The following is an 18,332-nucleotide window of genomic DNA, read 5'->3' as shown; positions in this document are numbered from 1 at the left end:
TGGAGCCTGAGCTCTGAGACCCTCCATCCCGAGAGGGTCCCAGAGCTTAGGCTTCAGCCCAAGGCCAAATGCCTATACAGTGATTTTTTTTTTTTTTTCCCCCCAGCCCCAGAGCCTGAGCCGTGCGAACCCAAGTCAGCTCACCCAGGCCAGCTGCAGGTGTGTTATTCCTGTGTGGACATATCCTTTAAGATCAGTGACCATAGAGACAGCAATAACAATTGGACAGATTGCCAGGTGTTAGTTGCGCAGTATATACTTACAATGTGTCAGGACAGAGGAAATTAAATAATCCACCTCTTGAAAATCTCAGAGTTAATAAGTCAGAAAGTTTGACTATTGTGATTAAGAAGTTAATGTTTCTGGTATATGTTCTATTATGGGCATTGAGTTTGTGACAGGTACTTCACTGTTTGTGGAACAGCATTACAGACTTTTTTGCTTGCTTTAATAAAACAAACAAAAAAACACCTCACTTTAGAAGGGAAATGTTTCATTTTCTGTGAGGGAAAAAATAGCTTCTCATCACACTTTTTCCTCCTTTGCGAATGCATCAATTTGTCCTTTTTTCTGACTTTGGTCACAAAATCATTTCACAGTTGAGGCAACTTTGAACCCTGCTTTGGATATGACCTCATTTCCTATTTTAGGAGATAGATTATGCAAATCAGTCTTCATTTTTTTAGTGAGGGAGGAAAGGGGGGATTAAACAGATGTCCAGAAAGATGTTTTAGGCAGAGAAATTAGACTTCTCTCCAAAAGTAGTGGGCATGACATCAGTATTTGGGACTGTAACTGTGGGTGATTATTCATTAATTTAAACAGATGGAAAAACCAGTCTTTTCTCCGGCTGCATTCAGCAGTTCTTGTCAATCCTGAGACACACAACTGAGGTTGATATAATTATGGTTAATGGGTTTGAGGTTTAATGAAATAAGAGTGGGAGAAGTGGTGATTTTAGGCCTGTGGTGCAAATAATTTTTCATTTTAAAACTATAACTCTTTTTTTCTCTCTGCGTGGTGCCCTTCCTCTGCAGCACGGGGCACAGGTCACTTGCTGATTTAAACTAGAGTAAATGGTGGATTCTCTAGAACTTGAAGTCTTTAAATCATGATTTGAGGACTTCAGTAACTCAGCCAGAGAACATGGGTCTATTACAGGAGTGGATGGGTGAGGTTCTTCGGCCTTTGATGTGCAGGAGGTCAGACTAGATGATAATGGTCCCTTCTGGTCTTAAAGTCTATGAGTCTAAGTGTAATATTGTTGCAGGCCATTATTTTTAAGTCTTAATTTGTCTGACCTTGTATGTAACTGGTGGATGAATATCATACCATGTCTTTATGCTCCTATTTAATGATACCACTACATGAGAACTATAAATTGTCTCTTTTGAACTAAAATATATTTTTGCAAAAGATCTTCCATTTAGGTCACATCTTCATGAACGAGACATTATATTTAAAATTGGTAAATACATAGATGGCCCCATCACCACAGAATCTGAACACCTTGTGAGCTCTTGCTCCCATTTTTTATTTAAACTAAATGACATTAAAGATTAGACTTGTAATGTACTTAGCACTGCATTTTCTTCTACATTGCTATTAACAAGGGCCTTGAACCATAAAGAATTGTAAGTGAAAGAGTAATAAATGGTGTTAATCTGACCTGAGGTCTGGTTTAGCATGATATTGGGTTGCAAAATAGTTTACAGATCTATTGGTATTAAACAATGGAACAGCTTTTTAAAATGGAATCATGTTACCTGGGTTAATGTTCTAGTTAATTCTACATGAAAAACTGTGGAGTTTTTTGTAGGATCTATTGTACTGGATTATCTATCTTCCTACTCCCCGAAGGGAGAGAATGCATGTACTGTATGAAGGCTTTTTTGTTTTGTTTTTAAGATATTCGTTGGATAAACTTAGATCCAACTTTAACACTGGTGAGAGACCATTAAGGATAGTCCTTTCAACACTGAAAGAAGCTATAAAAATACTTTGACCTTTTCCCCCAGGAATCTGTAAACTTTTTAAATTTTCTTTCATTAAAATGTTATGAGTAACAATGAAATATGCGAGAAGGGGAGATATACTAAATTTCTCAGTACTGGGGCTGGGCAAATAACTTTTTTTTTTTTTTTGGTTTGCTGTTAGTTTTGAGAAATTGGGTTTAAAAAAATCTGTTCGGGTGAAACCAAATTAAAAAAGCCTGTCTTGGTGATTTTTAAAGGGCTAGATTCACAAAATGAGGGGGAGGTGGTAATACCGGTCTTATAACAGTTAGCCAAGTTAGGGTACGGACCTCATATGTGGGAGACCTGGGTTTAAATCCCCATTTCGAAGCAGGGGTTTGAACTCTGGTCTCCTAACTACCATACTATGGGGTATTCTGAGACGTCTCTCTCTCTCTCTCCCTCCCCTGGTGAAGCAGTTCAACTTTGTATGAAATAGCTGAGTAGTAATTAGGCCAGAGAGACCTAGAAGAAATGACTCTTCAGCCTTGTTGTTAGGGTTCAAATCCTGCTCCTTGAGCGGGGATTGAAACCCAGATCTCCCACAGCCCAGGTGAGTGCTCTAATGGTTGGGCTAAAAATTTTATAAAATGGGTAGGTAGTGCCATCACCACCTCTTCCTGCCATTTTGTGAATCTAGCTCCCCCACCCCACCCCACCCCCCAAAAAAAAATTCTGGCCGAAACTATTAGGTGAATTAGTGTCAAATTTGCAAAGAGTTTCAGGTTGACTGAACTTCATTTTAGGTGAATATAAATTGTTTTTTCAAACAATTTTGCCCAGCTCTACTCAGTACCTCACAAGAGGTAGCTCCCAAGAAGGATTCGGCCTTTATTTGAGTCAAGTAGGTGCTTCTTCCTTTCCGAATTATAACACTTTTGCTTAGTTATCATAGCAAAGAATGAGAATTACAGGCCAACAAATTGTAACAGCCTTTCTGACAATTAAAATCTCAGATACTGCAGAGCAAGGCTATTCTCACTAGGAGAGCTCACACAGCCATACGTCTATAAGACTAAAGACAAATTTCCTGTAAGTTGTAGTGTTTGGCCTTGTTGCTGCTTTTTTTGACCCCCTCTACAGTAGTAAGCCTCTGGAGCTTAGTTACTAAATGAGGTCTGTGGGTGGGATTTTCAAAAGTACCCATTTTATTTAGGAGCACATGTCCTCTTGACTTTCTAAGGGTGGGTGTTCGTAAGTCACTCCAGGCACTTCTGAAAATTTCACCTGATATTCCACTCTTGAGCTTGGTGCAGATCTCCTACTCTATAGTTCTTAAATTGGGAGGGATTATATAGCTTTAATGTTTTTCCTTAGAGGAGAGTTAGCGGTATTTGGGCTACAGACTGATTGTCTGTCTATTTTCTCTTAGCATTTCACTACAAACTCTGTTGTAGTATATTAGTTGGTTTTCAATTTTTAAAAAACTTACAAGACTCTGTTTTCACATAGTGATTAACTATACCACAGAGTGCATTAGCAGGATATTCCTTAGGCAGTTGAAGGCTCATAGGCTATCAAGATACCGGAGGTATGCACCAAATGCACATCATGCTATGTTAGAATGGGTTAAATAGTATAGTTTTTTGATATTGAAAACTATTTTAAAATTCATAATTTTAAGAAACACAGTCCTGTCACCCCGTAAGGCTCTGTTTTCTTCTTCTCCTTAGTCCAGTACTTGCTAAGAGAGATTCTGCTAGAAGAAAATAGTCTAGATGGTCACTTGCCTTGAAAGGTCATGTATGAGCCTGGCAGTTGAAGAGGGGATTATATTTTGCAAGCTCTTCTGAAAAGATGCCTTCAAAAAATGATAGATGGCTGAAAATGATTGTATCTAAATAATTCTAAAGGCAGTTTACACTGTACTGTCATCCAAAAGAACACTTATGATAATTGGTACTCTTCAAGCCATGGAGTGTTGGACTCCAACGTGCAGGTCAGATCTGACGTGCTTGATGGATTCATCTGGGCCTGTGACAGATTCAGATTATCCAGCAAAGAGTTCAATCAAGAACATTCAGCTTTTTGTAAACAAAAAAAAAGCAAATCATTATATTTTGGGGGAAAAACATTTATTAGACAGTCATCAACATTCCTTGGATAGTTATTTTGATAGTATAACCCTTATTGCTGTGCGCACAATTCCAGAGAACTTTTATTAGATCAAAATAGTAAATATTGAGGCCACTTCACACAGCCTATATAAACTAACAAGGTTTCAGCTCTGGTTTCATAGAGGAAGCTGCTTTCGCCTAGGGTGCCATTGTCTTGTCTTATTTTAATAACAACAGGGTATCTTCAATAAATGTCTGGTGGCCGTAAAAATGGAGTAAGACTGGTTCTTCTTTAATCCTTGTTTTATGAGGTCATTGAGACTCAGAATATTGTATTCTATTTTCTGTCAGCCTACAGCTTTCATAGACTTTAAGGTCAGATTTCACTCTAAGTAGATCCTACAGATTCATTTTCTGAACAGTGGCTTTAAGTTGCTTAAAGAAAAATCACCTGCCATATGAAGGTGCATTTAAAAAAAAAATAACCAAGCTTGTTTGTCCTTTTGCAATATTAACTTTTGAATCACATTTTATTTACATCAGATAAGTCTTATTAAAACCCAGCACTGTTAAACTTGCAAACAAAGGGCTACAGCAGGGAACAATTTACTATTCTCTTTGAAAAAAATGGACTGTAAGCGCAACATGCTGCTTCTGAGGATTGGATCTTTTCCCTTGTCTCTTTCTTTCTTTACTGAGCTGTCACATTCAGTTAGATTATACAGTATTCCCACTTGCATTTAGACTTCTTGCCTCCTTTTTCCTTTAAAAGCAGCCCTGCTATTGAAAGTAGACCAAAAAGATGTTAAAAAGTCCTTGAGACAGCACTGCTTCTCTAGTCAGCAAAACTGTTAACAGGAAGCTGAAAACTGCTGAGCCAAACCATACTAGCACACCTAGTAAAACAAATGCATGGAAACCTATAAGTGAACAAGATAACAAATTTCAATTGTGGTGGCAGTCTAAATGGATAGGTATTTGTTATATTACCTGTTTCAGTTGATGACAAATTCAGTCAGTGGAATACTGAATTAAATTTTTAGTATAGTCCCTGGTTTAATTAGAAAGGGGCTTTCCTTTTATACTTACACTGTTAGTGCCTCATGGATGACACCTACTGATGTGTGTTGGAAGCTTGCACAAAGATCAAAGGCAAAATGTCTCCCTTATAGTTAGTAATGTTACTGGGTCTTATTCTGGGAAAATATGATGCAAGGTACTTTTAGGACTGCTTTGATATTTCTCCTTTTTTTGGCAATTTACATGTGGAAGTATTCAAGTTTTGCGTACAGACTGTTAATCATGTGCAAATTACATGTAACTGCACACTTGTGTTTGAAAATATGCTAAGTCATAGAGAAGTAACCTTAACTTCCACCAAGTTTCAGATGTCTGCAAGTACACATTTTGGAACAGGCAAATAAGTACATGTTGCACTTGCAATCATTTGAAATCCATTAGACTTCAGGGTCAACACTTGATTGAGAAGAATAGGGCCAATTCACACTTCAAAACTGTTTCAGACTAACCATTACAACCATAAATGCTACAAACTTAGTATTTTTAAACCCTTGTTTTTGGCAATAAATAGCTGATTCCTTTGACATTAAAGCATACTTTAGTTGGTACAGTATACAGTTATTACAAATAATATAAAAATCACCTGCACAAACACATTCAGCAATTGGGAGGGGGGAATATTAAATCAATGAGTGAAGGAATAGGGCAGGCCCTCTGATAAAATAGGGAACTAACTTCAGTTAAATTAGCAATAAACAAGTCCAGTAGAGTGCTGTGCCTGAGAATTAAGCCCTTCATGCCAAATGAAGAGAGGCTGCCAAATACATTGAGTCTGCCACATTGCCCTGAAGCATGTCTGTAGCCACGCAGTAGATGAGAGCTCCTAGGTCTGCTGGTTCTACCTTAGGAAGAATTTTCCAAAAACACCCTAGTGTGGCATACTACAGATACCTAATCAAAACTAATTCCTTAGATATTACCTAGTGCTTGAGTCCCCACGCTCATTCTGAAGTTAATTGTAGTCATAAATCCAACTCATTGCTTCAGACACCTCCTTTACCCCCATCTGAATAAGTATCCTAAGGACAGGATAGAATAAGCCCCTTTTTCTGAAATCTCTATTTGTTAACCTCATTCGATGGAATACCTCTTGCATGGATTTTCTCTCCTTTTCTCTCTCTCTTCTTCAACTAACCTCTCTACACTTTTTTCCCCTTGTTTAGAGCCCACCTCCTGCCTTCTTTCCAGGATTCTTTGTCTACATTTACACATTTAGAGTAGTTTGGATTTATGGCAGGGGTAGCTGCCCTGGGTCACCACTTTTCATAGGTTGCTTTGGATTCCAGTACAAGCTGCCTGTAATAATCTTATTGAATGAGACTAAAGCACTTGGTGGCTGGGAACCCCTCTTCATCTGAGCTCCGAGTAGGCAGGAACATAATAGCAACATTTTTTCTTAAGAAAAGAGGAAAGGGATAGTGTACTAGAGCCCCTATCTGTTGCTTGGCAACCACTAAACCACCTTGTAGTGCACCTTACGGCTATAGAGTGAGTGTGTGTGTGTGTGTGTGTGTGTGTACATATATATATATCCGTGTATCCACAATGGGACCAGTTCCGACTAATCACATGAATTTTTCAGACCTTGTTTTCAGCAATGAAAGAGCAAAGTCTCAGAACTGAATGATGGCGAATCCCTGGTTTAATTAGAAAGGGGCTTGCCTTTTATACTTTACACTGAACTATGCAGGTAAATAACTTTGACAAAGTAATTTTCGAGTCAGCTAGAAAAGCTTGCTTTGTCACTTAAAAAGAGATCCTTGCTTAGATATAAGAAGATTTAAAAAAAAAAAACTTCTTTGGGCAAGAACGCAAAAACTTTTCTGATACAAATGAGTTTGAACACTTACAAACTGGGATTTTGTGATTACTGAAGCAACCTACTTCAAGTAATACCTATGTCCTTCTATTCCTCTTACCGAGATACAGGGACTGGAACTACTGGCTGTTCCACAGATGTAATTGAGAAGAAAAGAGGCAGAATCTCTTCTGTTAGGAGCTCACGATTCTGGAGTTATCTCCTTTGCCCTATACACAAGTTAATCTGTTATATCCTTTAAGGGAAAGCACAAGACTATTTCCTTTTTAATTGGGTTTTGTAAAAGCTGAGGGGGTATTACAATTTAGGGTGTTTTTTTTATCTTTTGTTGAGGCACACAGTTGCCTTTGGACTTACTGTACTGATATATATCACATATAGTGAAAGCATGGATTCTTGCAAACACTAAGCAAACCTACTCACACATTATAAGTTTAAGAAGGAGGAATCCGTCTACCTTTTTGCTGTTATTAAATGGTAAACTCTAACTGTAATACTATTGTTAGAGGGTAGATAAAGTTAATAGAAACTTTAGTAGATATCCCAGACAAAAAACTACATTGATTGAGTTAAAGTTGAGAGTACATATCAGTAATTTAAGTGTAAAAAATATTATAGGGATGTTGTAATTATCTCCAAACCCAGGCATTGTAAACCCAGGAAATTCAGAATTAAGGTTACCTGTAAAAGAAATCCCAATATGTTAAGATAAGAAATGCATTTGAACAACCTTAACTCTACCTGTATTGATGCCATGCAGAGTTAAGGTTGTTCACATGCCTTAATGGGCATTTCTCCCTATAATATTTTTTACACGTGAGGGGGTGTGGGATTCAGGCATTCAATGTTCTCTGCTTCCTTCTCAATGTCTCATGGCACGGTAAGGGCACCCCCAGTAGTTTTGCTTCAGTACACAGTAGAGCTAAGGTAGCCATGCCTTGGGGAGCCTTTCAAGCCATGTTGCCTAAGCTAGCATGCAGCCACAGAATCTTTTAAAGAACAATAACTGTTGGAGCAGTTAATCTACAAAGAAGAACTCTTGATATGTGTCCAGTCTCCCTTGTAGCACTGAGTCATTACAATCAGTAGAATTATTGTACAGGTCTGTCGCATCTTATGCACATTTAACATGTGCGATTTCAGCTTTATGCGGTCAGCAAAAACAAAACAAAAAACAAAAAAGAGAAAAAGAACAATTTTAATACTGTATCTGTAGTGCGGGCGATTCCGCCCGCCATTCAACTCAATGTAATTTTGACTATACGCGGTTTTTGCTTTACGCGCTAACCACTGAACGGAACCCCCGCTTAAGATGAGACTCGCCTGTATTTACTGATGCTAAATTTCTAAAAGTGCCCAGTTTTTAATGATTTAATTCAAGCTAATTAACAGATTTATTTGTAAATCCTCAGAAAATTCATTCTGTGTTCAAAGAGTAAGTGCTGCAAGGTTTAGGCAGGATGTGTGCTGAATTTTTAATACAACCAAGAAGTTTAAATTTCTGCTTTAAATGTGAAATGGAACTGATCCTTAACTATGGAGTTGTTATAAAAGGCCTCTGATTTTTTTCAATGAATGCAAATCAGGGTATTAAATTAACTATTCTTCCCAAGTTCTTGGGCATGAAAAACTTTGTGTAAGCTCCATTCAGTTTGTGGTGGTCCAAATCTTGCTCCTGTTGAAATCAGCCTGTGTTTTGCCATAGTCTTTGTAGTCCTTTGTATCTGCCCTGTCCTGGAACATGAGACTTCTATTTCAGTTGAAGGAAAACTATGGCACATCTGTAATTTTCCTTTGAGGAAAAGTATGAAGATACAATTCTTCAACTTAAATGTTATGTCTAGTCTTTTAAGGATGCTGTAGGGCTAGAAGAGGTACGTAGTTCAGTATGCGTTCTGTAGCCACAACTTTCTAGCCTTTTCACATCAGAAAAGTTAGAACAGAAGCAAAAATATTACAGACTTACTTTGTACATTTAAACAAGTTTTCTGCTTCACAAACAATTGCACTTTGCTGCTGTAGTTGCTAACACTGACATAGCCTGCAGCCCTATTAAACTGCGAATGTGAGTGTGACTTAATCAGTTCCTAAATGGGCATCAAACTTGATGCTTAAGTATTTTATGCTGATGGATTTCTGAAATTGAATTGTATTTCTGTTTATACTGCCAATTATGCTTGACAGTACATGAATAATGTATATGCACAGTTTATTAAGTATCTGCAAAGTCCATTACCTTTCTGTTTTATAGACTTAATGACAAAATCATGACCAAACCAGTTTTAACTTTCTGCATGTAAAAAACCTTTCATGTCTGTTTAAACTATTTTATTCACCCTTCTGTAAAAAATTACAAACAGATGTAAAAAGGGAATATAATACTGTAGTTAAGCAAAACAAAATACATATACTATACATAATACCACTACTAAATTAAGTTATATCACCTAAGTATTACTGGATATTCAAAGCTAACAGGATATTAGTGTTTGGTAATGTTACCTTCTGGGGATCAGTACTTAAATCTCAGGTAGAAAACATAGTGGATCAAAGCTTCAGACCTTTTTCTGTCCCTAGGATGGCCAATAAAATTCAGTTCTTGGAGAACAGTACCTTATCTACGAGTGTCTTAATATATGTAAAAGTATTACAGTACCAACTCTAACGAAATATAAACTAGATACCAGTCTGCTCAAGATGTTGACTGTAGCTCTAGTGGTACAGTGTATGCTCCTTTGCGGTCTCCACAACTTGGCATCTTTAAATCAATGTGGGTGTCTTTAAGAAAATATGCTGTAGCTGACCCCCAAGATATGGGCTTGATGCATGTATTACTGAGTGAAATTCTATGGCCTATTATGTACTGTACAGGAGGTCAGACTAGGTCATCGTCATGGCTTTTTCTGGCTTTATAATCCATAAAGATAATGGCTCTTAAAGGTTCATTAGGGGAGCATCAGGGAAACCGTTAGGCCAAAATCCTCCAAGCTTCTCCATGCAGGCAGAGCTTGCACCCACACAGCGCATTATATGGGATCAGGCCCAAGCATGTAAACTGTAAAACAAGAATCAGACCAGCCTTACAGTTTAACCTGTCCATATCTGATTGGGCTGGCCACCTTTCCCTCTAGAAGAATTAGCTGTTAGTGGCCTCAAGTCCCAATTTATATGTGTGTTACACACACAAACACCCCTCCTCTCCCCCCCCCCCCCCCCATTAAAAGAACATTCAGGTTGCAATCTCAAGCACTCAAAAGTTAGGAAGTGCCAGAATTAAGGGTGCCTGTGCAACCTCAGTTCAGCCCCTTTGTGTGTATTTATTATGATACAGTCTACAGTCTTCAGTTACATGATTATATACTATCTTCCACCCCTCACCCGCCCCAGGATCTCTCCCTATAATCAGATTGAGGCCTCTGTTGCTATTAATACATAGAAAGAATAAAATAATTAAGGGCTTGATCCTGCAACCAACCGAGCTTTGCATGCCACTGAGTTCATAGAGTCCTGAGGGAGTGTGCTGAGCCCCCTGTGGAAGTGATATGTAATCTATAGGCTGCCCAATCAGCAGGGTGCCTTCTGCAGAGAAGCACATGGCCTCAGGATGCTGCAGGGAGGGAGATTCATGCTGTGGTCATCTCAACCACTGTCTTTCTCCCTGGATATTTATATCTCCCTAGATACATCGGTCTCTGCTCTGAAACATACTATTGCTGAGTTCTTCCATTGCTGCTTCAGAGAACACTGAAGAACAAAAAAGCTGTATAGATGGCTCTTCTTTCTTGCTATTTTACTAGATCAGGATATCCTCAGGCTGTTCTTCTTGTCCCTTAGTATTTGGGTCATGAGCACTTCACTAGCACTTATACCTGAATCACAGTATCGTGTAACTGCTGTAGTATGCAACGAATTCTTCAGTTTTGTTTTGGTCCATGACTTACTGCAGTAACACAGTATTTAAAGTCTTCAGTGTGCTGTCCTTATAAACATAAAAGAAACAGTTCAATAGCTGTCTTAAAAAGAGAGAACCATTACATTGCCTTTTAACAACTAAGCACATCTGTAAAGTGAAAATTTTAAATTCTTTCCTTGGTTGCATATACCTGCAATAGCAGCCGCCAAACAATCTTCTAAAGACAAAAGGAAACCAGACCTTTTTTCAGTTTGGCATTAGTGCACCTGTGTTTGCCATGACATCAACAGCAAAACTTGCGCAATCCACCCACAATTGTTGAAAGAGCTGAATGTAAAATGCTGAAAGAAAACACAAAAGGAGTACTAGCTTTGGTTACGCTAGCAAATCAAAAGAAAACAGTTGTTACATCAAATGTGGCTCGTGTTCCTGGAACCTGTGAAACCTCCAAAGAGAGTGTTCTAAAGAAAAATTGTATCGCTCCATTCTGCTGAAAAGGACAAAGGTCTCTTTGAAATATACAGCAATACACAAGAACCCACCTGAATGCACAAAAGAAACTATCTGCAAAATGCCACTTAACATTATATTCTGCACATTAATTCTAAGGCCAAACAGGGCTATTGGACATACACAAGTGAACTGACATTGGACAGCGATTCGAGAAGTTTATAAATATCACCAGTTAAGAACAGATACTTTATTCCTAAATCCTAGGATAAAAGGGTGTTTTAAAACTTTTTAATGGAAAATAAAACTGAATATTCATGTGCAGCAACAAATGGTTCATCAACTTCTAAGTTCCTTTTACTGACGGAATTCAAAACAGTCCATATTGGGTAAGCACAGTATGTCATTTCATAATGAGAAATTGCCAAAAATGTACAAACAAAAACCTAACCGACTGAGTAAGCTATCGATGGAATGAACTAAAAGGCCATCAAGTAAAAACTTGGTTTCTGCCCCAAAGTGCATACTCCTAAATGATGAGGCAAATAAAGGTCACAAATGGACAAGAAGGTAGGCCAGCGGAAAAGAAGGACAAGGGAGGCGCTAATAGGATTGCACAGTTATTCAGTAACTCATTTTCTTTTTTACAATGAAGATGGCACTAAACTTTACTGTTCAGGTTACCTCATTCTTGTGATCTAGAACCTTTGTAGTCATGATGTTCCGATTTTAACCTCAATCCACATAAAGACATAAGACACAAAATGCAAATCATTGTCCGCTCACACTGCAGCTGTCGTTGTGGCTACATGATGAAGATTGTGCATGACTGGAGAACAGTGTTAATAAGTATATGGCAGAAGAGAAATATGGTATCCTGGAGCAATAGATTGTGCAAAAACATCATGTATCCATTGTAACCAGCACATAATTCCAAGCCCACCTAAGATAGTCTCAAGGATTTGAGAGCCACTTTGACATGTGAAACCAATTCCTCCTCTAACTCTTCAAAACTCAAACAAAATTGTGTTTTAAGCCTGGAAACTCATTTCATTTAGGAAGCTATTGAGACTTCCCAGCTGAAATTCCAACCTGCAGTTTCTGTCATAGGAAGCCAGGATGTTAAATCTAAGGCTTAGTCTACACTATAAAGTTTTTCCATCATACTTATGTAAGCTAGGAGTGGGTGGAAAGGTGGGTGGGGAGAAATCATACCCACTTCCCCCCTCTCTCCCCCAGCGGACTTAGCTGTGCCAGAAAAAAAACCCAGTCTAAATGCAACTGTGCTGAGAGAGCAGTGCTTCTATCAATATAGGTAATGTAGTTCATGGAGATGGTGTTACTATGCCATCAAACTCCTCCTGTCTGCTAATGCTGCACCTATAGTAGGGGACCCTGCTGGTATAGCTATACCAGCAAATCATTTGCCATGTAGACAAGCCTTTAGCTATGGTGTGGTCCCAAAATGTATATCTGTCAGGGTGAATTGATTTAAATAATCAATTGAAATCCTAATTTAAATTAGCAAATAGGAAGTCTTGATTTAAATTATCTATTGTAATCTTAACTTTGCATTTGTACTTTTTAGTTATTTTCCTAAAGTAAATTGGTTGGTACCATTTGGCATTACTTTTTGCTAATCAGGAGGATAAGCTACTATATTCATACAAATTTAAGCACATATATAGCTTAATATGCATTTATTCAGATTCTTAATTTTTACATTTTTCATTTTAGAAAATGGCAAAAGATGCATTTCTTATTTACTAGATTGACTTTTTTTTTTACTTGTGATTTGTGTCCAACTGCATTTGGAAATTGGAATTCGATTAAATGCACAAAAACATAATTTTAAAATTGATTTAATAACTAAAACTACCTTAAATGTGCTGGTTACATAAATTTTTTTATCAAAACATGTTTTTCATTTAAAACTAATTTACTAAACAAAGGAAATATCTGTAGTTGGTGAATTTAATTTTCTGATCATCTTGTCCTTCAAGATTTTAGAACTAGTAGATCTCATTCTTTCACACTTTGTTTTTCCTCATAGATTAGAAGTAGAAAATAGGTTTTCCTCCTTTTTCACCTCTCAATAGGTTTCTCAACTTTGAGTGAACTAGTAATTGAACTGAACTAGTTGAATAAACTAAAATGAAGAAAATATTCTCTCTGCACTTGCAGAAGAAGCTACTGCTGTTCAAAGTTGCTTTAGCACTTCAGAAACTCTGGTTCCAGATGATTAACCAGTGAATTCCATAAGTTTAGTGGATTGACTTTCTTAAAATATTGGCAGCAAATATGAACTGCTTGAATATTATTTTTTTTATTTACTATACTTTTAAAAATCTGTTTTTATCCACCCTGATATCTCTGCAGGACTCTGTGGGGAGGCTAAAGTACTATCAAGTATTCTGAGTAAAGTAATGTCTTTCTATCAGAACTGAATTGTCAGCTGGTATCGGATTGTTCAGGCCTGGATTTTGTTTGTTCTGTTCAATTTCTGCCATAAACAACTGGTTCCATTGTATGTGTTTTCCAGTCAAGTGAGACCAGTCTCTCAATTACTGAACTTACTGCATGATCTGTTATAAAAGTGGGTAATAGAAAAACAAGTTTCCTGTTTCTGCTGGGCATATTTACCTCTGTTGTAATATATTTCTTCTGAATACAGTTAAATTCAGTTGATGAAGGGGATTATTACAGCTTTCAGAAAGAACTTCATATATCGTAATATAGAAATGGCGAGGTTAGTTTTAAATGAGATTTCATTGCCCTTCAGTGGGTAGTTCCTTTTTCTGCAGAGATACCAGGGCTTTATCATCTACCTCATACAACCTATGGGCATGAGGAAAATATTTTTCTACTGATAACTCTACCTACTTATTTTCCTCAAAGATTGGATTTGCAAGGCTAGATTTAAAAAAATTTCACATGTAGAAAGGTCAGTATAAAAAGTACTTTCACTGTAGCAATAGATTTCTTGAAAATGTACTGTTTCTTAAAGTTATATGGTCTACAAACCCGGGTCCGGCTTCTGCAAAGACTTACGTATGTGCTTTACTTCACACACTTCAAGTAGCTCCACTGAAAACAATGGGACTGCTTTCAGTGCATAAAGTTAAACTCATATGTAAGCCTTAGCAGTATCATGGCCCAGGTTTCGTTTCCACCAGATTTGCAACAGATTATCAGATTGCAGATATTGTCGCAAGATGTCATAAATAATCTGATTTATGTCTCATCTGAGAAAGATGGGTGGAGCATAAAAGTAATGAAAACAAACATGAAGGAATGAAAAACACAATTTACAAAAGTGTAATTTTTTTTAAGAGTTCTGAATATAAGTGACACTTGAGTTAGGGGCTATCCTCCTGTTAGGAACTTCCAGAATGCTATATTATTAGATCCATTTCATAAATGAATTCTTGTTGCTCTGAAACCTAAAGAGCTTTTTTTTTTTTTAACTGCACATATTCAAAAAAACCTCCTCCGCGCTGATTAGGCCTCAGCTGGAGTATTGTGTCCAGTTCTGGGTGCCACATTTCAGGAAAGATGCAGACAAACTGGAGAAAATTCAGAGAAGAGCAACAAAAATGATTAAAGGTCTAGAAAACATGACCACTGAGAGAAGATTGAAAAAATTGTGTTTGTTTAGTCAGGAGATGAGATGACTGAGAGGGGACATAAGTTTTCAAATATATAAAAGATTGTTAGAAGGAGGGGAAAAAATTATTCTCCTTAACCGCTGAGGATAAGACAAGAAGCAATGGGCTTAAATTACAGCAAGGCCGGCTTAGGTTGGACATTATGAAGAACTTCCTAACTGTCAGGGTGGGTACGCACTGGAACAACTTGGCTAGGGAAGGTTGTGCCATCTCCATCACTGGAGATTTTTAAGAGCCGATTAGACAAACACAATGGTCTAGAGCAGCAGTTCTCAATCAGGAGTGAGTCCGCGAGCGCTTCAGGGAGGCCACGGAGCCTCGCTGATGCCGGGAGCCTCTGTGTCTCCTACGGGGCTGAAGCTGGTGGCCCCACCCCCCAACGCCAGGAGTGGCACAGGGCTGAAGCTGGCGCCCCCCCCTGAAGCCAGGAGCCCCAGCACCCACCCCCACACACAACACACACTCCGCTGGGGCCGGTGCTCCCCACGGGCAGAATCCCTGAGCCCATGGGCAGAGTTGGGGGTGGGGCACAAGGATGTTGCCCCACCAAACTGCAGTCCATTACCCAGAGTGGGGCAGTCCAGGGACAGCTCTACACCCCTTCCCCCACCACCTCCTCTCCCCCAGGCCTCCTCAGGCCCAGCCCTCTGGCCAGGTTGTAGGTGGGAAGCCAGAACCAGGCAGTGCAGAGCAGCTAATCCTCTGGCTGGTGGTGCCATGGAGCGGGCAGCCGTGGCATTCCCCCGTCTGCTGCTGGTGCCCAAGGTTGCAGTCCGCTCCCAGCCCCCTTTGACTGCTCATGCAGCCAATAAGAGCCACTCAGATAGGGGAACCAGGCTCTGGGGCCAGCAGAGCCCTTGGGGAGCAGCCACCACAGCGGGAGCCCTTCTGGCACACAGCCCCTTGCTGTCCTTCTCCATGCACCCTAAGCTACCCCCCTGCCTGCACACAGCCTGCACACAACTCCTGGCTGCACCCTGAGCTCCCTCCCTGCCTGCACCCAGCCCCTAGCTACCCCCTTGCCCCCACCCTGAGCTACCCCCCTGCCCGCACACAGCCCCTAGCTACCCCCCTGGCTGCACCCTGAGCTACCCCCCTGCCCGCACATACCCCCTAGCTACCTCCTGCCTGCACACAACCGCTGGCTTCACCCTGAGCTACCCCCCTGCCCACACACAGCCCCTAGCTACCCCCCTGCCCGCACACAGCCCCTAGCTACCCCCTGACCGCACACAGCCCCTGCCTGCACCCTGAGCTACCCCCCTGCCCACGCACAGCCCCTAGCTACCCTCTGCCTGTACCCTGAGTGGTTTTCAAACTTTTTGAGCTGAGTCCCCACTTTGTTATATTTTTTGGTTGCATCCCCCCACAACCCAAACAAGTGGGTGGCCTTCTAAGTGAGCCAGGGGGTGGAGGTAGCGCTCCCTGGACCCTGCTGTGTGCAAGTGTCTTCCTAGTTTGCTCAGAGAAGTATTGTGAATTCATGCATAATGATCAGATTTGCACATGCAAATGGGCAGTTGTGTTTAGCTGGGCTTTTGCATATGAGCATGCAATTCATTTGAGTTGCCAAAATTGTGTGAGAGAGAGAGAGTGAGTGGCGTGGGGGATATAAAGTAACAAAATACTTATTAGATACTAAGAGCAACAGTCAAAAAGACATAGCTTCTTGTGTTCTTTTAATTATATAGGTATTTACCATAAATTCTTATATGAAATACAGATCTGTTTGTACTTTCTTTGTTACTAAGCTACTGTATTTTAAATACAATAGACATTAAGTTTTTTCTAAGTCAGGAAGAATTGATGGTGATAGCTTTTAATTAAGTTTTAATATCTTCTTATAGCAAGCATTTTGTATATCCAATATAAAAATCTAAATGATATTACAATTTTATCAGCTTTTGGTAAATACTGTTTCAGACTAGTATTTTGGTTGTACAAAAGTTAATGAGGAATGCAAACTGGTGATCCATATTAAACCCAATTCCAAAAATTCTTGTGACTTTCTATTATTTGTATAAAGAAATATGTTTAGATAAGTAGAAAAATGTTAAACTCCATGTCTAGCACTTGAGTTTCTGAAATTGTAAGTACAGTCGTACTTCACTTCTAGGGACACAATCAACTTAAAATCTAGTCAGTTTTAAAAAAATGAATTAAGTAGTTTCATCCCTCTCTCATCCTTTTGTACTTTTACAATTGCATCTTCCCATTTAAAAAAAAAAATGTTTTTCTCTGTTACTGAGTCAAAAAATTCACAGGTGCAATAGGGAAATTTTCTAACTGAAGAAAAACACGAAACTCCCTGTACACAAAATGCTACCAGGTTCAGAACTGAACGGACATAGTTCTCTAATCTTTGTTAGATTAATCTTAGATTTTACTTACATTAATAGTAGTTAAAAATATGCAGACTGTCAACTTAAAAGTCTTGTATGGTAGGTGTAATTTTTTACTCTGATTTCTTAGTGGTTGACTTTGATTCATCCCATAGCACGGTACAAAGGTTGAATTATACGTTTTTAAAGTCTAATGGCTCAAGCACGAAATATTAGATTCATGAGCTGATATTGTCATTAATTTAACTAATGTCCAGACATGGAATTCTTTAGAAAAATAAATGTAACTTGAATTCTGTTTTCCTCGTGCATAGAAAGAGAGTGATTTCCTGGGGTTTAAATATATTACTATCTGTGAATCATCTGTTTGATTTATTAAACCTTTTTTCATTCTAGGTCAGAGATACAAATGTACCTACTTACCGAGACTGCAATAAAAATCCTCCATTCCCCACATTTTTTGCTGATGGAGAAGAAGAGCTACCAGAAGACTTGTACGATCAGGAAGTTTTCCAGTTCACTGATCCCTCTGTCACATATGTTTAGTGTTATTGACATCTTTAAGAACGTGCAACTTTCACATTATTTCTGTGAACTTTGCAATGCTGAACAATTACAAACCCAGAAACTGCATGACCTGAACGCATCAAACATTGTGGGGGTTTTTTTCAGGTAGCAAGATTTACCACAATCTGTTCCAAAACCGTATTAAAACAGTGGGTGGTGGTAAGTTGAGGGAAGGGTTTCAAAGTAATGGGTATATTGCTGACTTATCTTTTTACATTACAAAATTGCTTCTTGTAACTTTTTCCCTTTCACAGACTGCCAAGATTTATATTTCTTTAAATCCATTGTCGTGGAATTGCGTGCATCAGTTACGTGATTGATGAAGTTGAGACTATTAACAGAACAAAATTTATAGTAGTTTTTTCCCCTGAGGGATATGTACTGATTAACTTGGACTAAACAGAAAATAAAAGGTTTATTA

At 38.8% G+C, this 18,332-nt stretch overlaps 1 protein-coding gene across 2 annotated transcripts in view; it reads left to right on the top strand.

Annotated features, from left to right (window-relative positions):
* Positions 1-17,981, top strand: part of MRPL3 (mitochondrial ribosomal protein L3) — a 66,025-nt gene extending 48,044 nt beyond the window's left edge. For both annotated transcript variants that reach the window (XM_026658348.2, XM_024193257.3), the window contains exon 10: positions 17,741-17,981. In XM_026658348.2, coding sequence (XP_026514133.1) covers positions 17,741-17,890 — 150 coding nt within the window. In that variant the 3' untranslated portion in view covers positions 17,891-17,981. The remainder of the gene's footprint in view (positions 1-17,740) is intronic.
* The last annotated feature ends 351 nt before the right edge of the window (positions 17,982-18,332 follow it).

The sequence above is a fragment of the Terrapene carolina genome, unplaced genomic scaffold (genome assembly GCF_002925995.2).
Source record: "Terrapene carolina triunguis isolate 2854851 unplaced genomic scaffold, T_m_triunguis-2.0 Scaffold428, whole genome shotgun sequence".
Taxonomy (NCBI): Eukaryota; Metazoa; Chordata; order Testudines; family Emydidae; genus Terrapene; species Terrapene triunguis.
This window is presented reverse-complemented; position numbering and strand designations above follow the sequence as displayed.